At 38.8% G+C, this 23,179-nt stretch overlaps 1 protein-coding gene across 1 annotated transcript; it reads left to right on the top strand.

Moving 5' to 3' along the window:
* Positions 1-384: 384 nt before the first annotated feature.
* On the top strand, positions 385-22,681 carry LOC6583682 (fasciculation and elongation protein zeta-2). Its single transcript, XM_002009311.4, has 5 exons — positions 385-1,507; positions 20,642-21,078; positions 21,141-21,356; positions 21,440-21,529; positions 22,538-22,681. The coding sequence occupies exons 1-5, from the start codon at positions 942-944 to the stop codon at positions 22,618-22,620; spliced, it is 1,392 nt and encodes a 463-aa protein (XP_002009347.1). The 5' UTR covers positions 385-941; the 3' UTR covers positions 22,621-22,681.
* Positions 22,682-23,179: the final 498 nt, after the last annotated feature.

Genomic DNA, 23,179 nt, shown 5'->3' with positions numbered 1-23,179 from the left:
AATAAAACTGAATGTAAACAAAAGCAAAATGGTTTAGTAATTATTATCATTTGAACTGGGTATTCGAATTGGAAGGCGGCGCTTTGAAATGAGCGCCAACGTTGTAAGTGTTGCAAATCTATTAAAAGTATATCGATATTCCTATCACTTGTAAAATAGTACACTGATGTGCATATAAATAGTTAATATAATATTTATATATAATTTTTTATATGTAAATGTATAATGTTCAATATTTTGCATAAATTGTATATTTAAAATTCTAAATAGTTTATGAATGTGTTTTGGTGGCAGTATTTTTGCGGTATTTCTCGATAAACGATAGCTGCATGTTTTCCTGTGTATTTCAGCGATTTCAATATACGGTCACATTGATGCCGTGCAGTCTTAATAAACTTTCGTTGTGTTTTGGTCTGGTCGTTGTCGTCGCGTTGCGCGTTTCGTCCATTCGTATCTGCTCTGTGTTTATTTTATTTGCGTGCGCAACAGCAACAACAACAACATCAACAGCAACATTTAGCGTTCGTTATTAAATTGTGTTAAGCTAATAAAAAACAGTGTTCATACGCACGTCTTTTTTTAACAGTTGTTATTTTTTTCGTGTGCGACAAAAACCGGTAGAAGCAAAGCAAAAAATTAAAGAGATTTGCAATCAAAATATACAAACCGAAATACAAATACAAAATACTCTGAGCAGTGGGTGACAAGTGCACAAATAGGGGTTGCAAATTTTTTCCTACTCAGGTGCAAGAGAGTGAGAGAGAGAGACAGAGAGGAGAGAGACTGGAAGTTGGTCGTAACAAAAACAAATCGTAGCTTCGTTCTTCCTCTTGCCAGGCACCTAAATTGAAGCACTCTCCCCCTCCGCCCCTCAATCCCAGTCGGCAATCAAGAAACCAACCGCCCAGCCCCCCCTCTCAGCGCTGCGTGTGCCGCGTGCCATGCGTGACCTCGGCACCAAAATGGCCGAGCTTAAATTTGAGGCTCCATTGGCAAAGTTCGAAGAGACGGACGAATGGGGCGGCTGCGATTTCATTTCCAATCAGAATGCACTAAACGACACGCTGAACCTGAATCTCAGCTCCAATCGGAACCAGAAGGAGGGCAGCGCCAAGCAGCAGCAGCAGCAGGACAAGCTGCGTCTGCTCGAGGATGCGGTCCGTGATGCGCACATCAGCAAGAATGGTGCCGTGGCAACTGGAGCAGTTGGTGGCGCTGGCGCTGGCGCTGGAACTGGAACTGGAACTGGTGCTGGCAACATTAGTCCCAATTGCAATACGCAAAACCTTTCGGAACTGGGCTTGACCGACGGCTTGGCCGGGGGCCAGGATAAGCGAGGCGCCGACAATGTGGACAACTTCACGGAGACCTTTGGCGGCAGCTTGGAGGATCTGGTAAACACGTTCGACGAGAAGATTACCAAATGCTTTGGCAACTACGAGGAGAACGTCGAGGAGCTGGCACCGGTTCAGGTGCGCAGCCAGGAGGAGATCATGAACGAATGCCAGTAAGTGAAACAAGTTTTATTGGGATTCAGCTCATTCTGAGCCAGTTCAGTGAGCCGTTGCCTATCAAGCCTCTAGTTCAGCTTACGACTGGAAGCGGGAACTGGAAAGCTTTGAGCTTCGATAGGACACTTTAATTGGTTTATCAATGGAAGAGAAGGTATAGAAGCTGGAAGAGTAGAGAAACTGAATGAATTGAGATGCTATAACAGTAGAATAATTGGGACAGAGCAGATGCTGAAAGAGATTTAAGCGGGAAGAATAGGGAATTTGGTGCTATGTAGACTAGAGTAACTAAAAGAGAATTGAAGAGGTCAAAGAATTGAAAAGCTGGAAGAGTATAGGAACTGGATGAGGAGTGATGCTTAAAGAGTTTGCAAGCTGGAAGAGTAGGACAACTGGCAAAGAAAATAAGCTAAAAGATTAAAGAATCTTTATGATAATATAAGTATTCAAAGAAGTATAGAAGCGTGAAGAGGAAAAGGCTGCCGAAAGATAAATATAATTATCAGATTTTTCGTTAGATTTCAAGCTTCGCTCAAGTCTTCCAAAGAGGAAATCTATTAGCTACCATTATCAGTTGACTTTCCAAACCTGACTTCCAGCGCAGTAATATTTGTCTGGAATTCACTTGGAATTATTGGAGCAGGCTTTGCATTTTATTTCACATTTCTTTTTTGTTATTTATAAACTTGGATTTTTGGAGCCCTAAACAAATAGCTAATCTATAAATGCTTTGAGCTGTAATTATTATGTAAAGCTTTTCCTTAGGTAAGACCTTGTTTATTGCCTTTAAGCTTGGCTTAAACTGTTTTTCCAATAGCTTTTTCGGTCTTTGGAACGTTGCATCTTTGAGCCGGTTTGCATTCGCCCCGTCTCTTTCTCTCTATCTATATCTCTTGCTCTCTCCTTCTAGTATTTGCTAATAAAATTACATAAAATGCATTCGGCTATGTTTTTGAAATTTGGGCCAAGCGCATGCGCCAGCTAAGCAACCCCTCTGTCCCTGTCTGTACCAACCCTGGCGCCATATAACGACGTAATCCTGTCGACAGGGCGTGGCCGGCGGTCGGCGGGCTGCCGGGGCGAAGCACCATTGTTGGATCGATAAAAGTCTCCGACTGCCTTGTTGTTGCTCTCACTCTGTCCCTCTGCCCCTCTCTTTCGTTCTGTCTCTCGAAGAATTTCTATCTCGAGGCATTTGCTGCAACCCAATTGAATGAATGACAACCCTTGACCAGTGTCTAAGCGGAAGCGCAACCCCAATCCCCTTTTATCAAAACAAAACAATTCAATGATAAACCGAGTGTGTGGTGGGTGGGGCCGAGTGGGGGCGGGGGAAGTCGCAATCAGCGCTTGTCAAGCAAAGCAATTGCAAAAGCAGAAATTGGCTGCGTTTTCCAGTGCGTAGATCATAAATCATAACAATAATAATAATAATAATAAAAGCAGCGACGTCGACGTCGACGCCGATGCCGATGCCGGCACCAGCAGCTGGGTTGACCGTTGATAAAAGCACTTGTAAGTGCATTTGCCTGGAAAGTGAAGAGAGCAGGAAATGCATGCAGCGCGAATAAGTGAATGAGAGTGGGAGAGCGGGAGAGTCGCTTAGTGTCTGAGTGGCTGAGCGAGCTGTGTCAAGCAATCAGTGCTGCCATTTTTGGCAGAGCATGCAAAGCTAGATCTAGCTAGAAAGAAATATAAACAAGAAGCTGAATCTTAGTTGTAGTTATTAAGCATGTATGTTTATTTCAATCTTCCCGCTGCATGCGGACTTTAAAAAAAAGCTAAGTCTGGCGGGAAAAACGATATTGGCAGCACTGTAAGCTAAATTAATTTTGGCTTTTGTTGTTGTTGACGCTGACATCAGTCAATAAATTTGATAATCAGCTGCAACTTAACGAATCTTTAGCTCTCAACACGCGCGGATAGGTGTGTGTGTGTGTGTGAATTAGTGCAAACGCACGCACGCAGACACACACACATGCATACATATTCATGATTGCAAACTATAATGTGTATAAATATATAATGATACTGCTGCACGCAAATCTGAATGCAAATCGCTCGCAATTAAGCAAACAAATAATAATACCAATAAAAACACACACTTAAGCACTATTCATCATGCATCTTTTTATTAATTTAACGAGCATTTTGCATTTTCGTTTGTTTTCACCGGGTATTGAATATGTGCCGCTGTCTCTCTGTCTGTCCCTCTGTCTGTCCCTCTCTCGCCCTCTCTAATGCTTTCCTTTCGACTTTCGACTTGTTTGTTTTTGTATGAGCTTCCCACAGCCTTTGCCCTCGCACACTCACACTCACAGTCACACGCTGCGCTGCCTTAACTGCTTTGCGGCAGCAGCAACTGTCCTGCTCGCACTGCATTCGCTGCTGCAGGCTGCAGCCTATGCCATGTGAATGCTGCGCGCTGCTTAACTAACTGTTATTGTCGTCCGCTTTTGATTTTTCTTTTGTTTTTGTTCTTGTTTACCTGCGCGCATCAAGTGCGTCGAGTGGCCGCACTGCAAGCCAAGCACTTTGTCAATGTTTACGTTAGCTATTACTGAAAATATGCTTTCCCTCTCGCTCTTTTGCTCTTTCTGTCTCTCTGTGTTGCTCTCAATCGTTCTGTTTTGAACGAAGGTCGAGCATTGTCTTTGCTTATGCATGTGTGCATGTTTGTGTGTGTGGGTGTGTGTGTGTGCGTGTGCGTGTGTGACATTTGACGAAGGTCTCTTCCAAGTCGCGCATTTGCTGCGCATAAAGCTGACGCTGCTGCTGCGGCTGCTTTTTCTGTTGCTTCTGCTGTTTCTTCTCACTCTTCTTCGGTTTCCTGCAGTTTTTTTATTATTATTATTAATCTATTCTGTTGGTTAAATTCTCTTGTGCCGCAACATCAACACGTTTAACGCTTTGGCAACTCTACAAAAGCGAACACAAAATAAATAAATAACAAGAATAAGAACAGCCGCGGCAACAGCAGCGGCAACTGCAGTGTTTGCGGCTCGGCAAACTTTTTGCGGAATATTTGCGTCGCAATCGCCACAACAACAACAACAAAAACGCAACATCTGCACTGAACCAAAGGCATGACTTAGAAAAAATACGCTTGCAAATGACTTGACGGAGTTTGCTCGACTGCTGAAAGCATTGCAAGCAAATACAAAAAAAAAAAAAAAAAAAAATAAAAAATAAAAAAAAAAAAAAATAAAAAAAAAAAATAAAAAAATAAATAAAATAAAAAAATATAGATATATAACTTATATTACAAAATTGTATAGGAACTTATATTACAAAATTTGTTTTCAATGTACATATTTGAAATGAAATATTAATAGAGTCATATTGAATATAATAATAATAATTTTAGGCTCAGAGAATAATATTTATTCATCAGATCTATTACTTTAATAGATCAATTGGCCTTTACTCATGAGAACCAATAAATTGAACTAGTGAACTTATTCAGTGATTAGTTTGTTCTTTACTCATTTAGTTATTGGTTATGAAAGTTTAACGTTCCATTCTAAACTAGTGATGTTCACTAAACTAACTATATGAACTACACTTAAACAAAGGCTGTAAGCACGCACATCAAAAGGAACTCAAATGTTTCATTAAGTATACAGGGTATTGCTAAGCCATCTACACTCGTTGGCTATGTTTATTGATTAGCGGAACTTTGAAAAAATAAATCTGAGTTGCATATGATATATGAGATATACCAAATTCGCTTCACACAGCGCTTAAATGGAACCATTAAATGCGAGTTTATTCTATTGAGTTGTTGTTGTTGTTGTTATTCTCGTTGTTGTTTTTGTTGTTGTTGCATGTGACGTCTACATAAAAAAGTCTGTCGCATTTGTGTGCCACTTAAGCGCTGACCATATGTGCCATGCAATACTGTACAGTGCGCTCACATATGGCTCGAGCCCGCCAGTTGGTCAAGAGTTAGTGGGCCCCGGTTTTCCGGTTTTGGCTGGCCAGCCAGTTGGCCACAGCGTGGGACATGCGACATTGCCCCATCACCTCACACAGCTCTTAGCCTGACCCAACCCACCCCCCGCCACTCTAACGCCCCCTCCCCCCTCAGACATAATCTGATTTGTGACACAACTTTTATTTTCTCGATGATTGCATTTTGCTTTACGTTTCGTGTGAATTTTGCTGATGCAATTGCCAGCAGCTTGGAACTGGAACTGGAACTGGAATTGGTCATGGAATCGGAACTGGAAGTGCAACTGGCGCAGCTCACAGCTGCCAGCTGGCGACCTACTTGTGTGCGCCTAAGTTCAATGTCCTGTCGCCAAAATCCTGCCTGCATCTCGGCTCGAGAAATGTGCGGCGTAATGGCTAAAAGCAAAAACCCGTTTTTTTTTTTTCTTTTTCTTTAGCCAAATCGTAAATGCTGGCCTTTGGCTGCCTTTTGCGGCTATCGCATGATGTGTGGGCCATTCACGCCGACAGCCTCCATAAATATGCAACGGCAGAGCGCGCACAGTTCTAGCATGTTGCCTGTCAATGCTGAACAAACACTTGAGCTCTTGAGCCTGCCCCTCGCTTAACCGCATGTTAACATTTAACAGCCAGTTGGGTGTGCTTCATAAATCATTTTCAGATGGCCGCAAGCAAAACTCAACAGCTTTTTGGGGCTCAACTTATTTGTGTTTCGTCTGCATGTTAACATTTGACAGGCAGCTGAGCTTTCTGTTGATGCCGCTGCTCCATTAGTTTGGTATTGTAAATAGACTGCATGTTAACATTTGACAGGCAGCTGTGCTGCACAAATCATCTCGATAGAGAATTTTTAGATACTCGATTATTCGGCAGTGTTTGATTTGATGCTGCCAATGGTTATATTAACATTTTAACAACTCGTTAAATTTGGAAATCACTCTGAATGTAGTATTTCCTTTGTACCACATTTTAACATTTAACAGGAAGTTTAATTTAAGCTGAATTTTTGGTCATAAAACGAACTTGAGGTATCTGATCAAATTCCTTTCAGTATTTATCAAAACTCTACTTATCAAACAGTTTAGCAGGCAGTTAATTAACTTAGTCTTTACTTAACTGTTACTTTTACAGCTAGTTTCAATCTGCATCTAGCTATTTTTAGCCAAGTTGAGAGCCTTTTGTGCGTTCGGTTTAATCAATTATGAAAGGCAACTGCCTGCCCACTATAAATACTCAATTGAGAGCTCATATTGCAGCCACAAGGGCGCTGAGCAGGCCAGAGGGAGTCGGGTGGTGCGGGAGTGGTGTCAGGAACTCTGCTGCTGATGTTAGCCTTGAAGAACAACACATATCCTGACACGGCGACTGACTGAAATAATAATCAAATTGTATAAATTTAGACGGGGGTAGTTTTTGCAATGCCAACGATAAACAACAAACAGCCCAACCCCTCCCCACGCTTCACCCACAACTGCCTGGCTCGGTCGAGGGTCGTATGAGTCATACTACAGGAGCACAACATGGCGTATGCGTGTTACGAAAGCAACAGAGCGCGAGGGGAGGGAGAGCCAGAGAGAGGAGTGGGAGAGACAGTGGGAGGCGTCACACATGCAGGAGTTGACAGACCTGCTGTTCGAGCCTTGTTTGTTGTTGTTGTTGTGTTTGTTGTGTTTGTTGTTGTTGTTATTGGGGTTGCTTGAAAGTCATTTCCTGTCCAAGCGCAAAATTCGCCAAGGGACATTAACCTCTTGCACCGAGCGGGAGCTAATTGTTGTGAACTTCACTCGCTATGCGAGAAATCGATCCTGAATAATGCAAACATATGGAGAGTACAGTCAAGACTCGCTAAAAAGTTCTGTAGTGCCTAGAATATAATATCTTTTTAAGATAAATTGAGATAGCATGAGATTCAGATAAAGATACAATTATAGATGCAGGTATAGATATAGAAATTATATAGATACAGCTATTAGATATAGAGATACACAGATACAGATACACAGATACACAGATACACAGATACAGATATAGATATAGATACAGATACAGATACAGATACAGATACAGATACAGATACAGATACAGATACAGATACAAAGATACACAGATACAGATACAGATACACAGATACAGATACACAGATACAGATACACAGATACAGATACACAGATACAGATACACAGATACAGATACAGATACAGATACAGATACACAGATACAGATACACAGATACAGATACACAGATACAGATACACAGATACAGATACACAGATACATATACACAGATACAGATACACAGATACAGATACACAGATACAGATACACAGATACAGATACACACTTACATATACAGATACAGATACACAGATACAGATACCCAGATACAGATACACAGATACACATACATATACAGATACATGCCAGTCACAGATACAGATACAAAATGACTAATCAAGTGAGGCTCATACGTCCCAAACAGCGAATCGACAAACCTCTGGCTATTACATCATCAAACAACAAAAGCAACAATGGGCAGCAAATGGCATTTGAAATGAGAAGTATATGTAGAAAAAGAGAGGGAGCGCGAGAGAGAGAGAGAGGGATAGGGTGAGATAGAAGAGAAGAAGAGAAAAACACAGTCAAGGACAACGCCAAGCCGGCGGCAACGAAACGAAGGCAAAAGCATTTCGTGAATCGTTTGGCATCAATTATATAAATGCCTCGAATTGAAAAAGGGTTTGTGCCAAATTGAATTGGCACTTCATTGGCCGGCACACCCGCCAAGAGCGGGCACCCCGCCACGCCCCCTCCCACTGCCATTAGCCGGCCTTGTGATGATGGCAGCGGCAAGCCTCTCACATATGACAATTATGACAAGAGCCGCAAAAGAGCAGCAATTCAATAATTCAACTCGAAGTTGAAGTGGCTGGCCGAAGGCAAAAAGGTGCTAAGGGAATATAATGCATATGCATGTATATAGATATGAGATAGATAGATATGAGTTATATATAACGATATGTGTGTATAGATCTGTGTTCATTGAAATAGTCGTATGACTGTGCGCTAGATATTGGAGAACGAATTTTAGTTAAGTCTAACTCTACTCTAATCTCTTAAGAGACATTTCAGATACCCTGAAGGTATTTCAGACTACACTCTGGTCTATATATATATAGTAGAATCCTTATAATTCGAAATGGCAAGGGGATCACTTTTTTTCCAATTTCTTTCAAGGGGATAGAATTTTCTTTTCGATTTACCGTGGTTTTCGGTTTAGCGTAGTACGAATTATCGAGACTCGACTGTATATAGATATACATATATTTCATTCCACCTATAGTCGTAAATTTTTTGGTTTCTATTGAACTCAATTTTATTCGGCTTAAAAGCAAATAATATTTGATCACATATCATTTCAACATATATATTTAATATATGTATATTTCTGTACATTTTCACTTGCCTCATAACTGTATTTATAGTTTCTATATTCGGAAATGCGATTAATCATAGTCAGATTAGTTTGCCACTCGACCAAATGGAGTTCAATTTTGGTTACTCTATGAGCAATTTCTTGGCATTCTGTCGACATCGGCGATCACAAGTGGGATTAATACTAGGTTTTCTTGGCTTGATTGATTGGCTACATAATGATCATTAAGCGGTGACCAAAAAAGGTGTTATTTTTTGTTTTGTTTTTGCTTTTGCTTTTGCCTGTTTCTTACTCATTTCGGCCACATTTGCCGTTTGAGCCATTCGCATTTATGGGCCACATAACTGACAACAGTTACGAAGCTCATTTGGGCTCCGCTGCCGCTCGGACCCCTCACTGCTAATGGCCTATTTATAAACAACAGAAAAGGTGAAAGAGAGAGAGAGAGAGGAGAGAGGGAGAGGGAGAGAGAAAATAGTATTTTAATTAACTATAAAATAAACCACAATTACAACAAAAACAACAACAACAAACAATAACCACACTTTGAGCATACACATATTAAATAACAAGAAAGCGGATTGTACCGACTGCCTAATACTCGTTCGAGATACAAAAGTAGTTAAATCGGTTGAATTATCTTGGGTAAATCGTAATATCATATAATATCAAACTTTGGGAAAAAGATATAGCTTCTTTTACTCGATCAGCCATGCAACTAATGGTACGCCCATTGCCACGCCCCTAAGAGACGCCTGCTTCTATATAAATTCTAAATATCAAGTATTTTATATGAATAGATGCAGATTGTAGCAAAGTAATATGCTCTCTTTCACTTTGTGAAGGTGTATAAGAAGCTCAATAGATCGCTTATAATATTTATAGATCTAACTGTAGCGAAGCTTAACTAAGAATACTGAAGAAACTTTCTTATCGAACTATAGGTTTTTGGATAAATAAAATTTAGAAGGGGCGTATTATGAGAGAAATATTTCATTGTAATACTAATTTAAGTAATATATGTATCTATATGTAAATATGATGTATACATATATGTATATGTATCCTAGGAGTACTGTATATTAGTATTTAGTTAGTATAATAGATTCTGGATTGAAACTACTATGTAAAGTTATATACGAAATGTTCTCAAAGGCGACAGAGTACATCAGATTATATCTACATATACTATATCAGAATATTGCTCAATATACTCCCTTTGCACTTCATTGAATGAGTGATAATAAATTACAAATTCCGATAAGAAATGCCAGAAATGAGCCTTGAAGTCGCATAACGCCCCTTAGGAATGGATAAGAATGTAATGAGACGATTGTCGCTGCTGCTGTCCTCATTTGTGTATCTGTATCCGCATCAGTATCTGTATCTGCATCAGTATCTGTATCTGTATCATTGTATCAACTTCTGTGGTGCCAACGCCAAGTGTGAACAACTAAATTTAGAAAGCGCTTTGAAGTGTTTGCCATGCATTTGCCCTGCGTGCTTAGTTCGGGTCTCAGTTTTCCCCAAAACGTAATCCAGCATCATATTTATAATATGTACACAGACACATGCAACGAAATATATAGATATATGCACATATGTATTTGTTACATCTATATTTATGTGCATTATTTGTTATTTATTGAAAATTTATGTCGAGCTATTTCAGCATTATCAACGTAATGTGGGGAACGGCGAAAACTTTCACACTCTTGCACAATGCACAATGAAATGCTTAAGATATGTTTGCTACACCTCTCGCTCCCTCTATAACTAGCTATCTATCTCTTTCTCTTACTCTTACTTTGTTGCCTTATAGCTATGACATGTGGCTCGTAATTCTTTTGGGCTTAGTTTCAGTTTGAAGTGATTTTATTTGAGATCTATGTATATTATATAGTTAGACTATTCAATATCCTTATGGGGTTTCTGTTTTATGTTTTCTCAAAGTTTACCAATCTGCAACAGTTTGCTTTATTCTGTATGCATTTTCCCCAATGTCGTTCATTAATAATGCATAAGATGGCACTCAGAACTCATTTCATTGCCAGAGTAGAGCATACAGAATTTGTCATATTCAGTGGCGCAGTCTGTCCCTCTCTCTCTTCCTCTCCCTCTCCCTCTGTCTGTCTCTCTCTCTCACCATATCCCTTTACGACTAACGCCGAAAATAAAACATGTGAATGTAGCGCTGCGCTTGAGTGAAAATTCGTGTGAACGAACCGCAGCGGAGCCCCAATGCCTCGGCTCATTATCGAAGCGGGGGCTTCAACAGCCCAACCATGGCTAAAACGTTGCATAAACTATTTATAATTCAAATACAAGAGACAACAACAACAACAATAACAGCTAAGCGAGAGCATCAATAAAAAACATTTTGAATATTATGCTAATTGGTCCATGGTATGCCTTTTTCATAATTAATCAAGGGAACTAGCTTATTAGACATTGGAATGATGAAAATATATACATATAAGTATATTTAGATACATATTTCTATTTATGTTGCTATTTTAATTTAATCGGTTAAATGAGTTTTCTTTATATCTTTCTTTCTCTCGTTTGCTCAGGTATTTGAAATACTTTTGTTTGGGGTTTATTTAATTGGTTCAAGTAGAGGTTCATTAGAGCATTACTTGGAATACTCTATTGAATTTACGAAAGATAAGGCGGATAAGATTGAGAGGATGATTAAAGGGAGAATATTGGGAGAAGAAACAGGGAATGAAAGGGAGACCAAAAGAGAGAATTAGGGATGCAGAAGATGAGAGAGAATGAAAAAAGAGCAGAAATGAAGAAGGAAGTGAGGGGGAGATAGAGGTGAATGCAGGGTGATATAGAAGGTAAGAGAGAACATTGTATGGAGAGAGACAAAGAGAGGAAGAAGGAATTATAAAGAAATGTGGAGAGATAAGAAGAAGAAGAGAGGATTAAAGATAGACGGAGAGAGATTATGATAGATAACGAGAAGTGGGAGAGAGAGAGAGAGAGAGAGAGAGAGAGAGGGAGACAGAGAGAGAGAGAGAGAGAGAGGAACAGAAAAGAAAGTATGTTTAGAGAGAGCGAACGAGCTGTATATAGAGAGAACGACAGAGAAACATAATGAGATAAAAGTAAAGAGAGAGCGAGAAAAATGTATTTATAAATATATAGAGAATGAGTGAAAAGGAAGTAAAGACTGAGCAGGAGATAGGTGTAAGTATACATAGAAAGAGAAAGAGGTGAAAAGAGATAGAGACAGAGAGAGAGAGAGAGAGAGTGAGAAGCAAAAGAGAGATAATCAGATAGAGAGAGTAAACACAGCAAACTGCTAGACAGAGAAATACAGACAAAAATTAAGTAAGGGTATCCATAGTAAACTGAACCCAATTTTCTCATAGTGAATTTGCATTGAAATCGTTTGTAAGACCACCGAATCAACGTCAAGAGATGCTGCTAGCAGCTTCTCCTTTTGTGTATTGGAGTTTTAGAAAGTTGTTGGGAGAGGAGGAAAGTAAAATTAAAATACAAAATAAACTACACAAATAATACAATAGACCCGAAATAAAAACGAAGAAGGAAGAAGAAGAAAAACATTAAAAAAATGCCAAGCACAATTAAATGCAAGACGAACAAAATAACAAAATGAAGAAGAAGAAGAAAACGTCAAACGTTGCGTGGGCGAAACGAAGCGAAGTCAAGTGAATGAAATGCGACGAGCATTGGCGAATGAATATTCAACATGATCATGCTGATGACGTTGATCATGATGATGATGAAGACGGCGCTGTTCGGCTGATTCATCAGTTGGACACAAATTGATTGCGTTATCTAAGTACCGCAATTAAAATTCATTAAAATATTTACGCATTAATTTTCATATGGCAATTGGACAGCGGAACAGTGAAATTGGCCACAATATGGGCGTGGCCATGAGCTCATTTCGTGGGCGTTGCTATACCTAACAAACGAAGCAAGTCTGGATGGCTTTAGGCGGCAGTACCCGACTAGGAGATGTTGCGATTGCAATTCCAAAGGGGACGTTGAAAAGGGGTGGGGCTTGGGTGAAGCAGAGCATCTAAATTGAAAATTATGCCTCCATTGATGACAGTCATCTGATATGCAGAGTGAGTTTAGAGCATATAGCTTTAATATTGCTTGAGTTATGGCTAAAGGAATCTAGTTAACAAATCGATTTTTATCGATAAAAGTCATATGGGCTGTACTATCGAAAAGTAAATTATATACTATGGTATGTGAGACTATAAAAGGTGGATGTAAATTGGAAATCTGTAGCATGGAAGGCAGGACGAAGCAGCGGATGGATAAGTAGATGCATCCATAGAGAGACGAACTCTCAGCTAGATCAACTTTACTGGTCGTATACCTGATGGTACTGGTCGTATGCGCCTAATGGGCTCTGCTACGTCTACTTCTATCTCTTGTTCATAGCTCTACTCACAAACTATATACCCTAAATACTCACTTGCAATGAGAATTAAAATTAAAAAAAAAAAAAAAAAAATAATAATAATATTTTGCCGCTAAAATTTAGCTGCTAATTGTCGCTGCACACAAGCTAAACATATGCCCCATGCATATCAACAGTCAAACACACACACACACACACACACACACATGAATGAATTCGATCATATCAGGTCAGGGTTGAGGCAGATAACACTCGTGCAGCATGTCGAAAGTGGAGTTCAGGGTTCAATCGTCTGTTTGTTGGCGTTGATTTCAATGCGCCCGATAAGTGCCGGGAAGATCAACATGAATACAATGAATAGTGGCACAAGAATAATGCGATAATCGAATGGGAAAAACAAAAATGTATGTCTTAATTGCAGTGTTGATGGAAATTTATATATGATAAGTGTGGCTAAGCGCCTTGGAATGGGGAGCATATGGAAAAATTAGGCAAACAATGTGGAGAATGCGTGGAGAACGAATAAGAAGAAGAAATACAAAATTTCTTATTTTTTATTACAGTTCTTAACAAGTGGCTGAACTGAAATTTTAGCATAGAATATAAAATTTAAGAAAATTAAAAAAAAAAATTTTGAAAAAATAAAATAAGAAAATGTAAAAAAAAAATTTTTTTTTTTTTTTTTTTTTTGAAATAAAAACTAAGGAAAACCATTTTTTTTATATAAAAAATAATAAGAACAAAATTTGCTAATCAAAAAATTATAGAAAAACAATTTTCAATACATATAAAATAAGAAATGATTTTTGCTAAGAAAAAAAAAAAAAAATAAATAAATAATAAGAAAATAATTTTTAATCCTTTAATATTTGGAAACATACATCATTAAAATTTGCGAATGGTATTTTAAAATATTTTTAATATTAATATATATAATATTCTTGCTCGCTGAATTAAAAAAAAATTTTTTTCGAATATTTTTTGTATATAACTATAAAATCCCATACAGAACATGCTAGTTGACTCACATGCCTTACTTTTCTTTGTTTACGATCTAAATATTAATGACATCATAGACATCAACATCGTTATTATACTGGGAAAATTGCTTTAATAATTTCAAGTAAAATTGCTTGAATAGCTAAAGACATCATATATATGAGTATGATATTTATACATACATATATATAGTGTTTTTTTGTCTGGGGCGTCGAGCGGAAATGTTATATCATATATCAAGCGAATTTTCTTTCGTTGCAAAGGAATTTAGTGCAACTGTTATCATACTATATACTGCATTATAGGTTTACGTTATAGTAGGATTTATGGGTTTGTTATCGATTTCATAGATGCTCTATGTTATCTATCACTCTGGTTCTTGAATAGATTTAGCTTGTATTCATTTTAGTAATTGTTCATTTGTTTTTTGTGCACATAGCTATTGTATGCACGTTTGTTTATCGATAATTTTGCGATGATATTGTAATCAAATTGATATATTTTGTATATCGCTTTTAAAGGAGAAATCTCGTATCTTTTCCTATCACATCTTGGACCTTGACATATTTGAGTAGCAGCAATGGTAGTAGTACTGGTATGCAATTAATAATTCCGGTTATCTGCTAGTCGTGCCCTATCCATATAAATGGGTCTTACATTAATCAACTTGGGAGCAAATCGCTTTCAGCTTATTTCATTCACAAATTCATTTGCCAAGTGCACGCAAACGTCGATCGTCGCTCCAAATATTTAGCCCACACAAATTGATATATACAAGAATGTATGTATATATATATATATATATATATATATATATATAGATTTATATATGTCCACACATATATGTACAAGACCTACATATAAATGAAATGGCGGCCTCGACATATACCACAGTCTGCCATCCCCATGCACCATTGACGTATGCATATACATATATATAGGTATATAGGCATATATATACTCGACGTATATATGTAGCTACAGTGCTAGGGGTATCTGTGGGTGTGTTGTCTGTCTGCACATACATACATACATTCACTTACCTGACGCATTTTTCCGAGTGTCGCAAACGATTTGCTCGTTTCGCTTGTTTCGCACATTTCTCATCTTTGGCCTCTGCTGTGCTCTTGCTAGCTCTTTTATTTACTTTTTGTATACCCTGTATATGTGGGTCGGGTAGAGTATAGAGAACAATCAAACGTTGCTTCCAGAGTAGATCAAATTCAGATGAGAATTTGTGGACTGTTGGGTATTAATCGCATTCCATTTGAAAATAATACTCTCAGTTCTTGTTCCGCTGACATTACAGGGTATTTCATAGTCATGTGTGTGCAGCATCTTTGCGGCTGTCTATTGCCAATAGTTTTATTTATTTACTTTGCCATTTGTATACATCAATTGGAAAAACGACTTTGCTATGAATTATATCGAATATATATATTACTGTTCAGCAAGAATCCATCAATTAAGTAAACAAGTTATAGATATTCTTAGCCTTAGTATATATGCAAATAATCACTAATTATCGACTAGCATATCGAGATAGAATATCAAATGCTAGATGCTAGTTATCGATTATTAGCGATCAGCTAACGATTATCAATTGGCAATTGTGGATAAAGCAGATGTGCCAGTTTATTGCCAGCTAACCGATAGAAATCGATGATCGTTTATCGATCTAGTATGCACATATTACACTCGATTACATTGCTTATTACATCGATAGTGTACTATCAGTTATCGATTATTAGTGACTTCATTGACTATGTATTCTCGTTTGTCGCTCATCAACTATCGATTATCGATAGATTCATCCCTTCTCTGAGAGTGTATATTTAATCTGGGACAATCCGATTTGATCTCTCGCTAAACGCTGCAACGCCAATCCACTGAATATTATTTTTGTAGCTTGTATTTACACAAAACAAATGGCGAAGAGCACAAAAACATATTGAAAGCCATTTATAAAAGAAACAAGAAATAGCTCATTTCCAGCTAAACGAAACACGCAGTCGCACGAAATGAAAATGAAAATGAAACAAAATAAAAATGCAAATGAAAAGGAAAAACACAAATACACATACACATGATGTGAAACACAAGGAAATGCCTAAAATTCCTAACACGAACGTCATAAAATGTCAGAATTTCGCAAACTGAAATTGTAACGAGCTGCGAATGAGCTGGGGGTGGGAGTGGTACACGCTCATGGCTAATCATATGCTCAAGTCTATAATAAAGAATGGAATAAGTCGGGTCAGCTCGCTTGATTGATGGGTCAATGGCGTGTGGCAAATTATTTGTTCCCTCTTAGCGAATAATAGACTCGAGCATAGACTCGACTTAAGCTGATCTCTTGCCAATATTGGCTCATTCTCGTTGATGGAGTAGCTACTCATTGATAGAGTAGCTACTCGTTGATAGAGTAGCTTCTCGTTGATAGAGTAGCTACTCGTTGATAGAGTAGCTTCTCGTTGATAGAGTAGCTACTCGTTGATGGAGTAGCGACTCGTTGATAGAGTAGCGACTCGTTGATGGAGTAGCTACTCGTTGATAGAGTAGCGACTCGTTGATGGAGTAGCTACTCGTTGATAGAGTAGCTACACGTTAATAGAGTAGCTACTCGTTGATAGAGCAGCTACTCGTTGATAGAGTAGCTACTCGTTGATAGAGCAGCTACTCGTTGATAGAGTAGCTACTCGTTGATAGAGCAGCTACTCGTTGATAGAGTAGCTACTCGTTGATAGAGCAGCTACTCGTTGATAGAGTAGCTATTCGTTGATAGAGTAGCTACTCGTTGATGGAGTAGAGACTCGTTGATAGAGTAGCGACTCGTTGATGGAGTAGCTACTCGTTGATAGAGTAGCGACTCGTTGATGGAGTAGCTACTCGTTGATAGAGTAGCTACACGTTAATAGAGTAGCTACTCGTTGATAGAGCAGCTACTCGTTGATAGAGTAGCTACTCGTTGATGGAGTAGCTACTCGTTGATAGAGTAGCTACTCGTTGATAGAGTAGCTACTCGTTGATAGAGTAGCTACTCGTTGATAGAGTAGCTACTCGTTGATAGAGTAGCTACTCGTTGATAGAGTAGCTACTCGTTGATAGAGTAGCTACTCGTTGATAGAGTAGCTACTCGTTGATAGAGTAGCTACTCGTTGATAGAGTAGCTACTCGTTGATGGAGTAGCTACTCGTTGATAGAGTAGCGACTCGTTGATGGAGTAGCTACTCGTTGTTAGAGTAGCGACTCGTTGATGGAGTAGCGACTCGTTGATGGAGTAGCGACTCGTTGATAGAGTAGCTACTCGTTGATTACTTCCTTGTCGCTTCTCATCACATTCTATTTAGTACTTCATATAAATAAAGAGTCCTCATATTCTCCATTTGTTGAGCTCTCTAAAGAGCCCGCACAGCTATCGAGCTACAACTACATTATAATCAACTTCATTATCGCCGAAGGCAGTTGAGATTGTGCTGCTAAGGCGCTCAAGTGTGAAATGCTCATCATCGGAATGATGATGATCATCAGCAGCGCACAAGATTAGCTAATTAACGAGTACAACAGCGACACCCAAAGCAATTGCTCAAATGTAGAGCATGAATAATTACGAGCAGAGGCAACCGACAATTGCAGAGAAACATAAAACCGAAATGCTGACAATTAAATGATTGGCATTGATCGTGAAATTTGATAGCAACTGTGCCAAGTAGACAATTTACATGCTCTCTATCTATCTATCTATCTCTCTCTCACTCACTCTCAGTGCTTTCCTCACTCACTGTATCTATCTCAAAGGCAGACAAACTGTCTGACAAACTGCGCATCAATGTGCGAGTGGAGAAAGAGTCTGGGCAAATTGCCAATTGCAATTTGAGACATAAATTTGCATACCCTAGGCACTGCTTTGATAACATTATTACAGTATTACATGTGTTGTAGTTACATGCTCCCTCCATAACATCTATTGTCATTTTTGCTTTGAGGGGTATCTCAAGTCGAGCATATTGAACTGTCTCTGGTCGCGCTGGCTTTCATTTATGCTCTGATTAGTAATCTGTAATTCTATATTACTATGGAGCATTGCCTTTATCAACTGATGATTGCATTTCTTTTGTATGTTTTACAGGGTATTCCCAGCCTAACAACTGCTATCATATCATTTCAATTCAGCTTTGTCTTGACTACAATCTGAAATATCTTTCAATTGAAGACTCAACTCAACTTCAATTTCTGCGAAAATTTTTGCAATCTCTTGCTGTCTCTTGTTTCATTCTCAATTGGTCAATTAGAGTTCTGGTCTGTTTCACTTCCTGCTGTTCCTTTGCAGTAGGTAGTTTCTGTGAATTCTCAAGTGCAATCAGTTTAAAGGGAATGTACTAGTTTAGCATTCAATTTTGTTTGCACTTCAAAGATTTCCTACAGCCTCTTTGCTGTTTCACTTCCAATTGTTTCTTTATTCAATTTAGATTAAACAATTGTTTCACACTCACAGCGAACTAAGATGATCTCTTCATTAGATGGTAATTCATACATACAGTTATGATACATTTACTTCCCTGTTTCATTTCCCAGTTGTTCCGTCATGTTCCATTCCTGCTATTCCATTAGCCATGCTCATCACACTGCACTTACAGTCACATTTCATGGATTCAGTCAGACTGTGTGAGAGAGCGGGAGACAGATTCGCTGACTGTTTCATTGCCACTCGTTCTCACTTGGCTGGTTTCACTTCTCAATCTCAACTGCCATCTTAATTGCATCCCATTTGCATGGCATGGTGCGTTGGGGCCTGCCTAATGAGGCATTTTATCAGGCGCTTAGCCGAGACAGCAACCAGTGCAAGGCAGCGAGCCACCCATGCTGCACCACCCAATCACCCAACCACCCAACCGCCCAGCCAGCCAGCGAAGCAAACTGCTTTGGCCCGCTTAATCGCTGCCAGCTGGTTACTTAGCCCCCCTCGTCTCGCTTAAGCCGTCGCCAAGGCACTTCTCAGTTTATTGTGCCACTTTGTTTTTGCCTCTGCTGCCCTTTTCTTTGTCTTTTGCGGCTGTAAGTGGCAGCACATTGCACCACACGAGTGGTGCCAGTCGTTGCTGCCATTTGTTGCTCTTGGAGTGGGCGGCATTCACTCATCCGGAATAAATAGCCAACAAAATTCCGCCGGGCGCCGCCACAGAGCCCATTAAAAATGTGCATTTCAATTTATGCAACCACCCAGCGCACACCACCCACCGCCCACCGCCCCATTACCAAAAAAAAAAAAAAAAACGTTGACCCAGTGGTGCGAAATGAGAAAAATGTAAAAATAAACGAAAACTAAAGCTAAATCTCAGTGGGGCATTATTTAAGTACTTTTTAAATAGTTTTACAAAATTGCTGAGAGTAATTCCATTTGCATGTGCTACAGATGGAAGATATAGAGTCTAATTATATATATTCGCAGTCTGTGCTGATCGTCTATCTGTCGCCTATCTCTGTAATCTTTAGAGCATATACATATAGGATTATTGATTTCATGACCTTTTTTCCTGCCCTCTAATCTGTGTTTCTTTAAGTCTTTTGGGGTTTCCCTTTCTCGATCTCTCTTTTCACTTTTTTCTTACTATTCTCTCTCACTATTTTTCTCATGCTCTCTCTTCCCTGCTCATTCTATCTTACAATTGTTCTCTATATCTTTGTTTCTTCCCCTTTCTATCTTACTTTCTATTCCGCTGTCGTCCTTCTTCGTCCCCCTCTTTGCTGCTTATGTGCTTCAGTCTTTCTCTCTCTCTCTCTCTCTCTCTCGGTCTCGCTCTCATTCTGCCCGTTGAACCTATGTGCCTATTTGATCTACACTCCTCATTGCTGCCCTCCCTCCCTCTATCTCTTCAACTACCTTTCTTTCTCACTCCTTTTATCTTTTAATCTGTGCATAACTCATTATAATACTCTCTCTCTCTCTCTCTCTCTCTCTCTCTATCTTTCTCTCTCTCTATCTCTCTGTCTTTCTCTCTCTCTGTATTTCTCTCTCTCTATCTCTCTGTCTTTCTCTCTCTCTGTTTTTCTCTCTCTTCATACACTCTTTGTCTCTACTTGTTCTCACTCTATATTATCATATATTATACATCATGCCTCTTTCTATCTAGGTTTTCCTATATTATTCTTAATATATGTATTTTCCCTCTCCCTTTATTTCTTTCTATCTTTCTCCCTCTCTCTTGCTCATTCTCCCCATTTATTCAAGTCTCACCCGTTCATCCCAAATTTTGGCTCCTTTCTTTGATTGACTATATATATATATATTCCAATATCTGATCTTTGTTGTTGCTCATCATCTTCTTACAGAATGTGGTGGACCATAACCGGTAACTTTGGCAATATTCTGCCCATCGACTGGTCCAAGTCGTACACTCGCCAGATGCACATGCCGACCCTGAATCTGGGCCAGAGCCGTACAAAGCAGCAGCAGCAGCAGCAGCGCAATCTGCAACAGCAGCAGCAGCAACATCAGCAACAGAACCAACAGACACCAGTGGATGAGTTCAACGACTTGACCAGCGAGGATGAGGCAGTGGCCAATGATTTGGATATGCACGCATTGATATTGAACGGATTGAACGGAGATGCCGACGATCATCCCATTAAGACCGTGGAGGAGGTGATCAAGGAGATCGACGATATTATGGACGAGGCCGAGAGTCCGTTGGATGAGCCCGAGAACTGCGATTCGGAGGTGATTGAGAAGGCGCGCGAGGTGCTCGGTGCTCCGCTCTATGCAGAGAGTAAGTGTTTCCATTCAACTAAATCTCTTCTGTAGCTAAAGTTTCACCTTCATCTAACGCAGAGTTGCAATATTTGAGCAGCACACAGCTCAATGAGCTGTATATGGAAATGGAGATGCTCATCCAGGAGCTGAGCGAGACACTGATCAACGAGCTGGCGCTGCGCGACGAGCTCGAGTATGAAAAGGAGCTGAAGAACTCCTTCATATCTCTGCTGCTGGCAGTCCAGAACAAACGTCGGCAATACCATGTCGAGAAGAAGCGCGGCAAATTCCAAGGTATGGTTGAATGAGATAGAGAAAAAGACAGAGAGAGAGAGAGAAAATTCTTTACTAATCTTAATTTGTAACTCTCAATGCAGGCCCGGAGCCCAAATACTTGACAACTGTCATACCCTATCATCTGGAGAATGGCACACCTAACAATCAATCGTTGCAAGTGTTGATCAAAAGTAAGTGGAATGAGGAGCAGGCCAAACAATTGGAAACTTACACAATCTGGGCATGATGGATGAGCATAGGCAGTGTCGAACTCTAGTCTAGGAATCTACGATTCATTAGGTTTAACGGAGGGGATTTCGATATAAGAAACAGCTATATAATTTGTGAGATTTTATATGTAGAGATCAGGTCTATATAACCTAAGAAATCTTCTGTAAAAAAACTTAACTGTGTAGGCAATTATTGGTCTGTAAGCTATAGATGATTAGCTATGAGATCCTAGAGATTAGAAAACATACGGATGGAATCTATGTATCTGTAAATGTTTCTATCGAGTTTGCCCTATTAAAGTCGTTGTCTTTGACAGAATTTTCTAAAACTCCTAAATATTAGACCAATTTAGAGTGCATAAATAAGGCATAAGATATACTTAGCCTTAGAGTAAAATCTCGGAGATGTCATATTATTCTGTTTATCAAGAATTGAACTGAGCTGAAAGATAATTTAATTTTTATTGTAACTTTTAATGTCGACGTATGTATAATAGCTAATATGAAATGCTGTATATATCGATGTATATGAATTTCAGGCAAGAATGCTAGAATAATGGAGTAGTTATCGATATGCCTATAGATGATATATGTATTTAGATTCTTTGGGCATAATTTGCATATCAAGAATATAGCTTAGCATTTGCCATAAAATGTTATTAGAGGTGAGCTCTCTAGGGTATGTTACTCATATAGAAATATTTCTAGATTGTTAACTAAAAGTAAACTTGATTTTTTGTATAAGTTCTATGTGGTGATAAATGAGATATTTTGTTAATGAAGCCGATAGTGAGAGAGAGAGAGGGGGGTAGAGAAAGTAAGTTCAGTATTCTTTTGTTAGACAACCAAATTCAAAGACCTCTCACAACTTAGTGCCTACACACCTTACCTGATCATATCATATCATATGACAATATATCTGAATATCATAACTAATCTTCTCTCTCTCTCTCTCTTTCGCTTTTGCAGTACTCAAGGCCATCAATGAGGACAGTCCAACAGTGCCGACGCTCTTGACGGATTACATATTGAAAGTGCTCTGTCCCACATAAATACGCACTGCAGCTACAACAACAGCAAAAGTAACAATAACAGCAGCAACAACAACAAAATTAAAAAAAATATACGCTCTATCTCTCTGTCTGTGTTTATACGAGTATATATTATATTATATTATATTTAAATGTTTAGTTTATATTATCTTTAACTAAAATATATATATATATATACTATATATGTAACATATGCGAATAACATGTTCGCTATGATCCACAAAGACCCACTAAAACTGAGGCGCTCTCGCTATTCGCATGCTAAAAACCAAGAAAGAACGAGAGAGTTTATTGCATAAATATAGAGAAAGCGAATGCTTTTTATGCAGAGCTCGCAGTGCACGCAATACTAAAAAGGATGAACAAAACAAAACACATAAAACTTAAACTAAATATAAATAAAAAAAAAAGAAATATTCATAAATTTACCATATTTCCAATGCGAAATTCAAGCTTCACACAGAAAAACAAATAAAAATTGTAATAGTTAGCGTATATACATATATAGATGTATCTATGAGTATGTATGTATTGTAATGCCATACCACAACAACAATAA

Source organism: Drosophila mojavensis, unplaced genomic scaffold (assembly GCF_018153725.1).
Source record: "Drosophila mojavensis isolate 15081-1352.22 unplaced genomic scaffold, ASM1815372v1 contig_136, whole genome shotgun sequence".
NCBI lineage: Eukaryota > Metazoa > Arthropoda > Insecta > Diptera > Drosophilidae > Drosophila > Drosophila mojavensis.
This window is presented reverse-complemented; position numbering and strand designations above follow the sequence as displayed.

Coding starts and splice junctions, on each gene's coding strand:
- LOC6583682 (XM_002009311.4), top strand. CDS start 942: ATGCGTGACCTCGGCACCAAAATGGCCGAGCTTAAATTTGAGGCTCCA. Junction 21,079..21,140: donor TGCTCCGCTCTATGCAGAGA/GTAAGTGTTTCC, acceptor CATCTAACGCAG/AGTTGCAATATTTGAGCAGC. Junction 21,530..22,537: donor GTTGCAAGTGTTGATCAAAA/GTAAGTGGAATG, acceptor TCGCTTTTGCAG/TACTCAAGGCCATCAATGAG.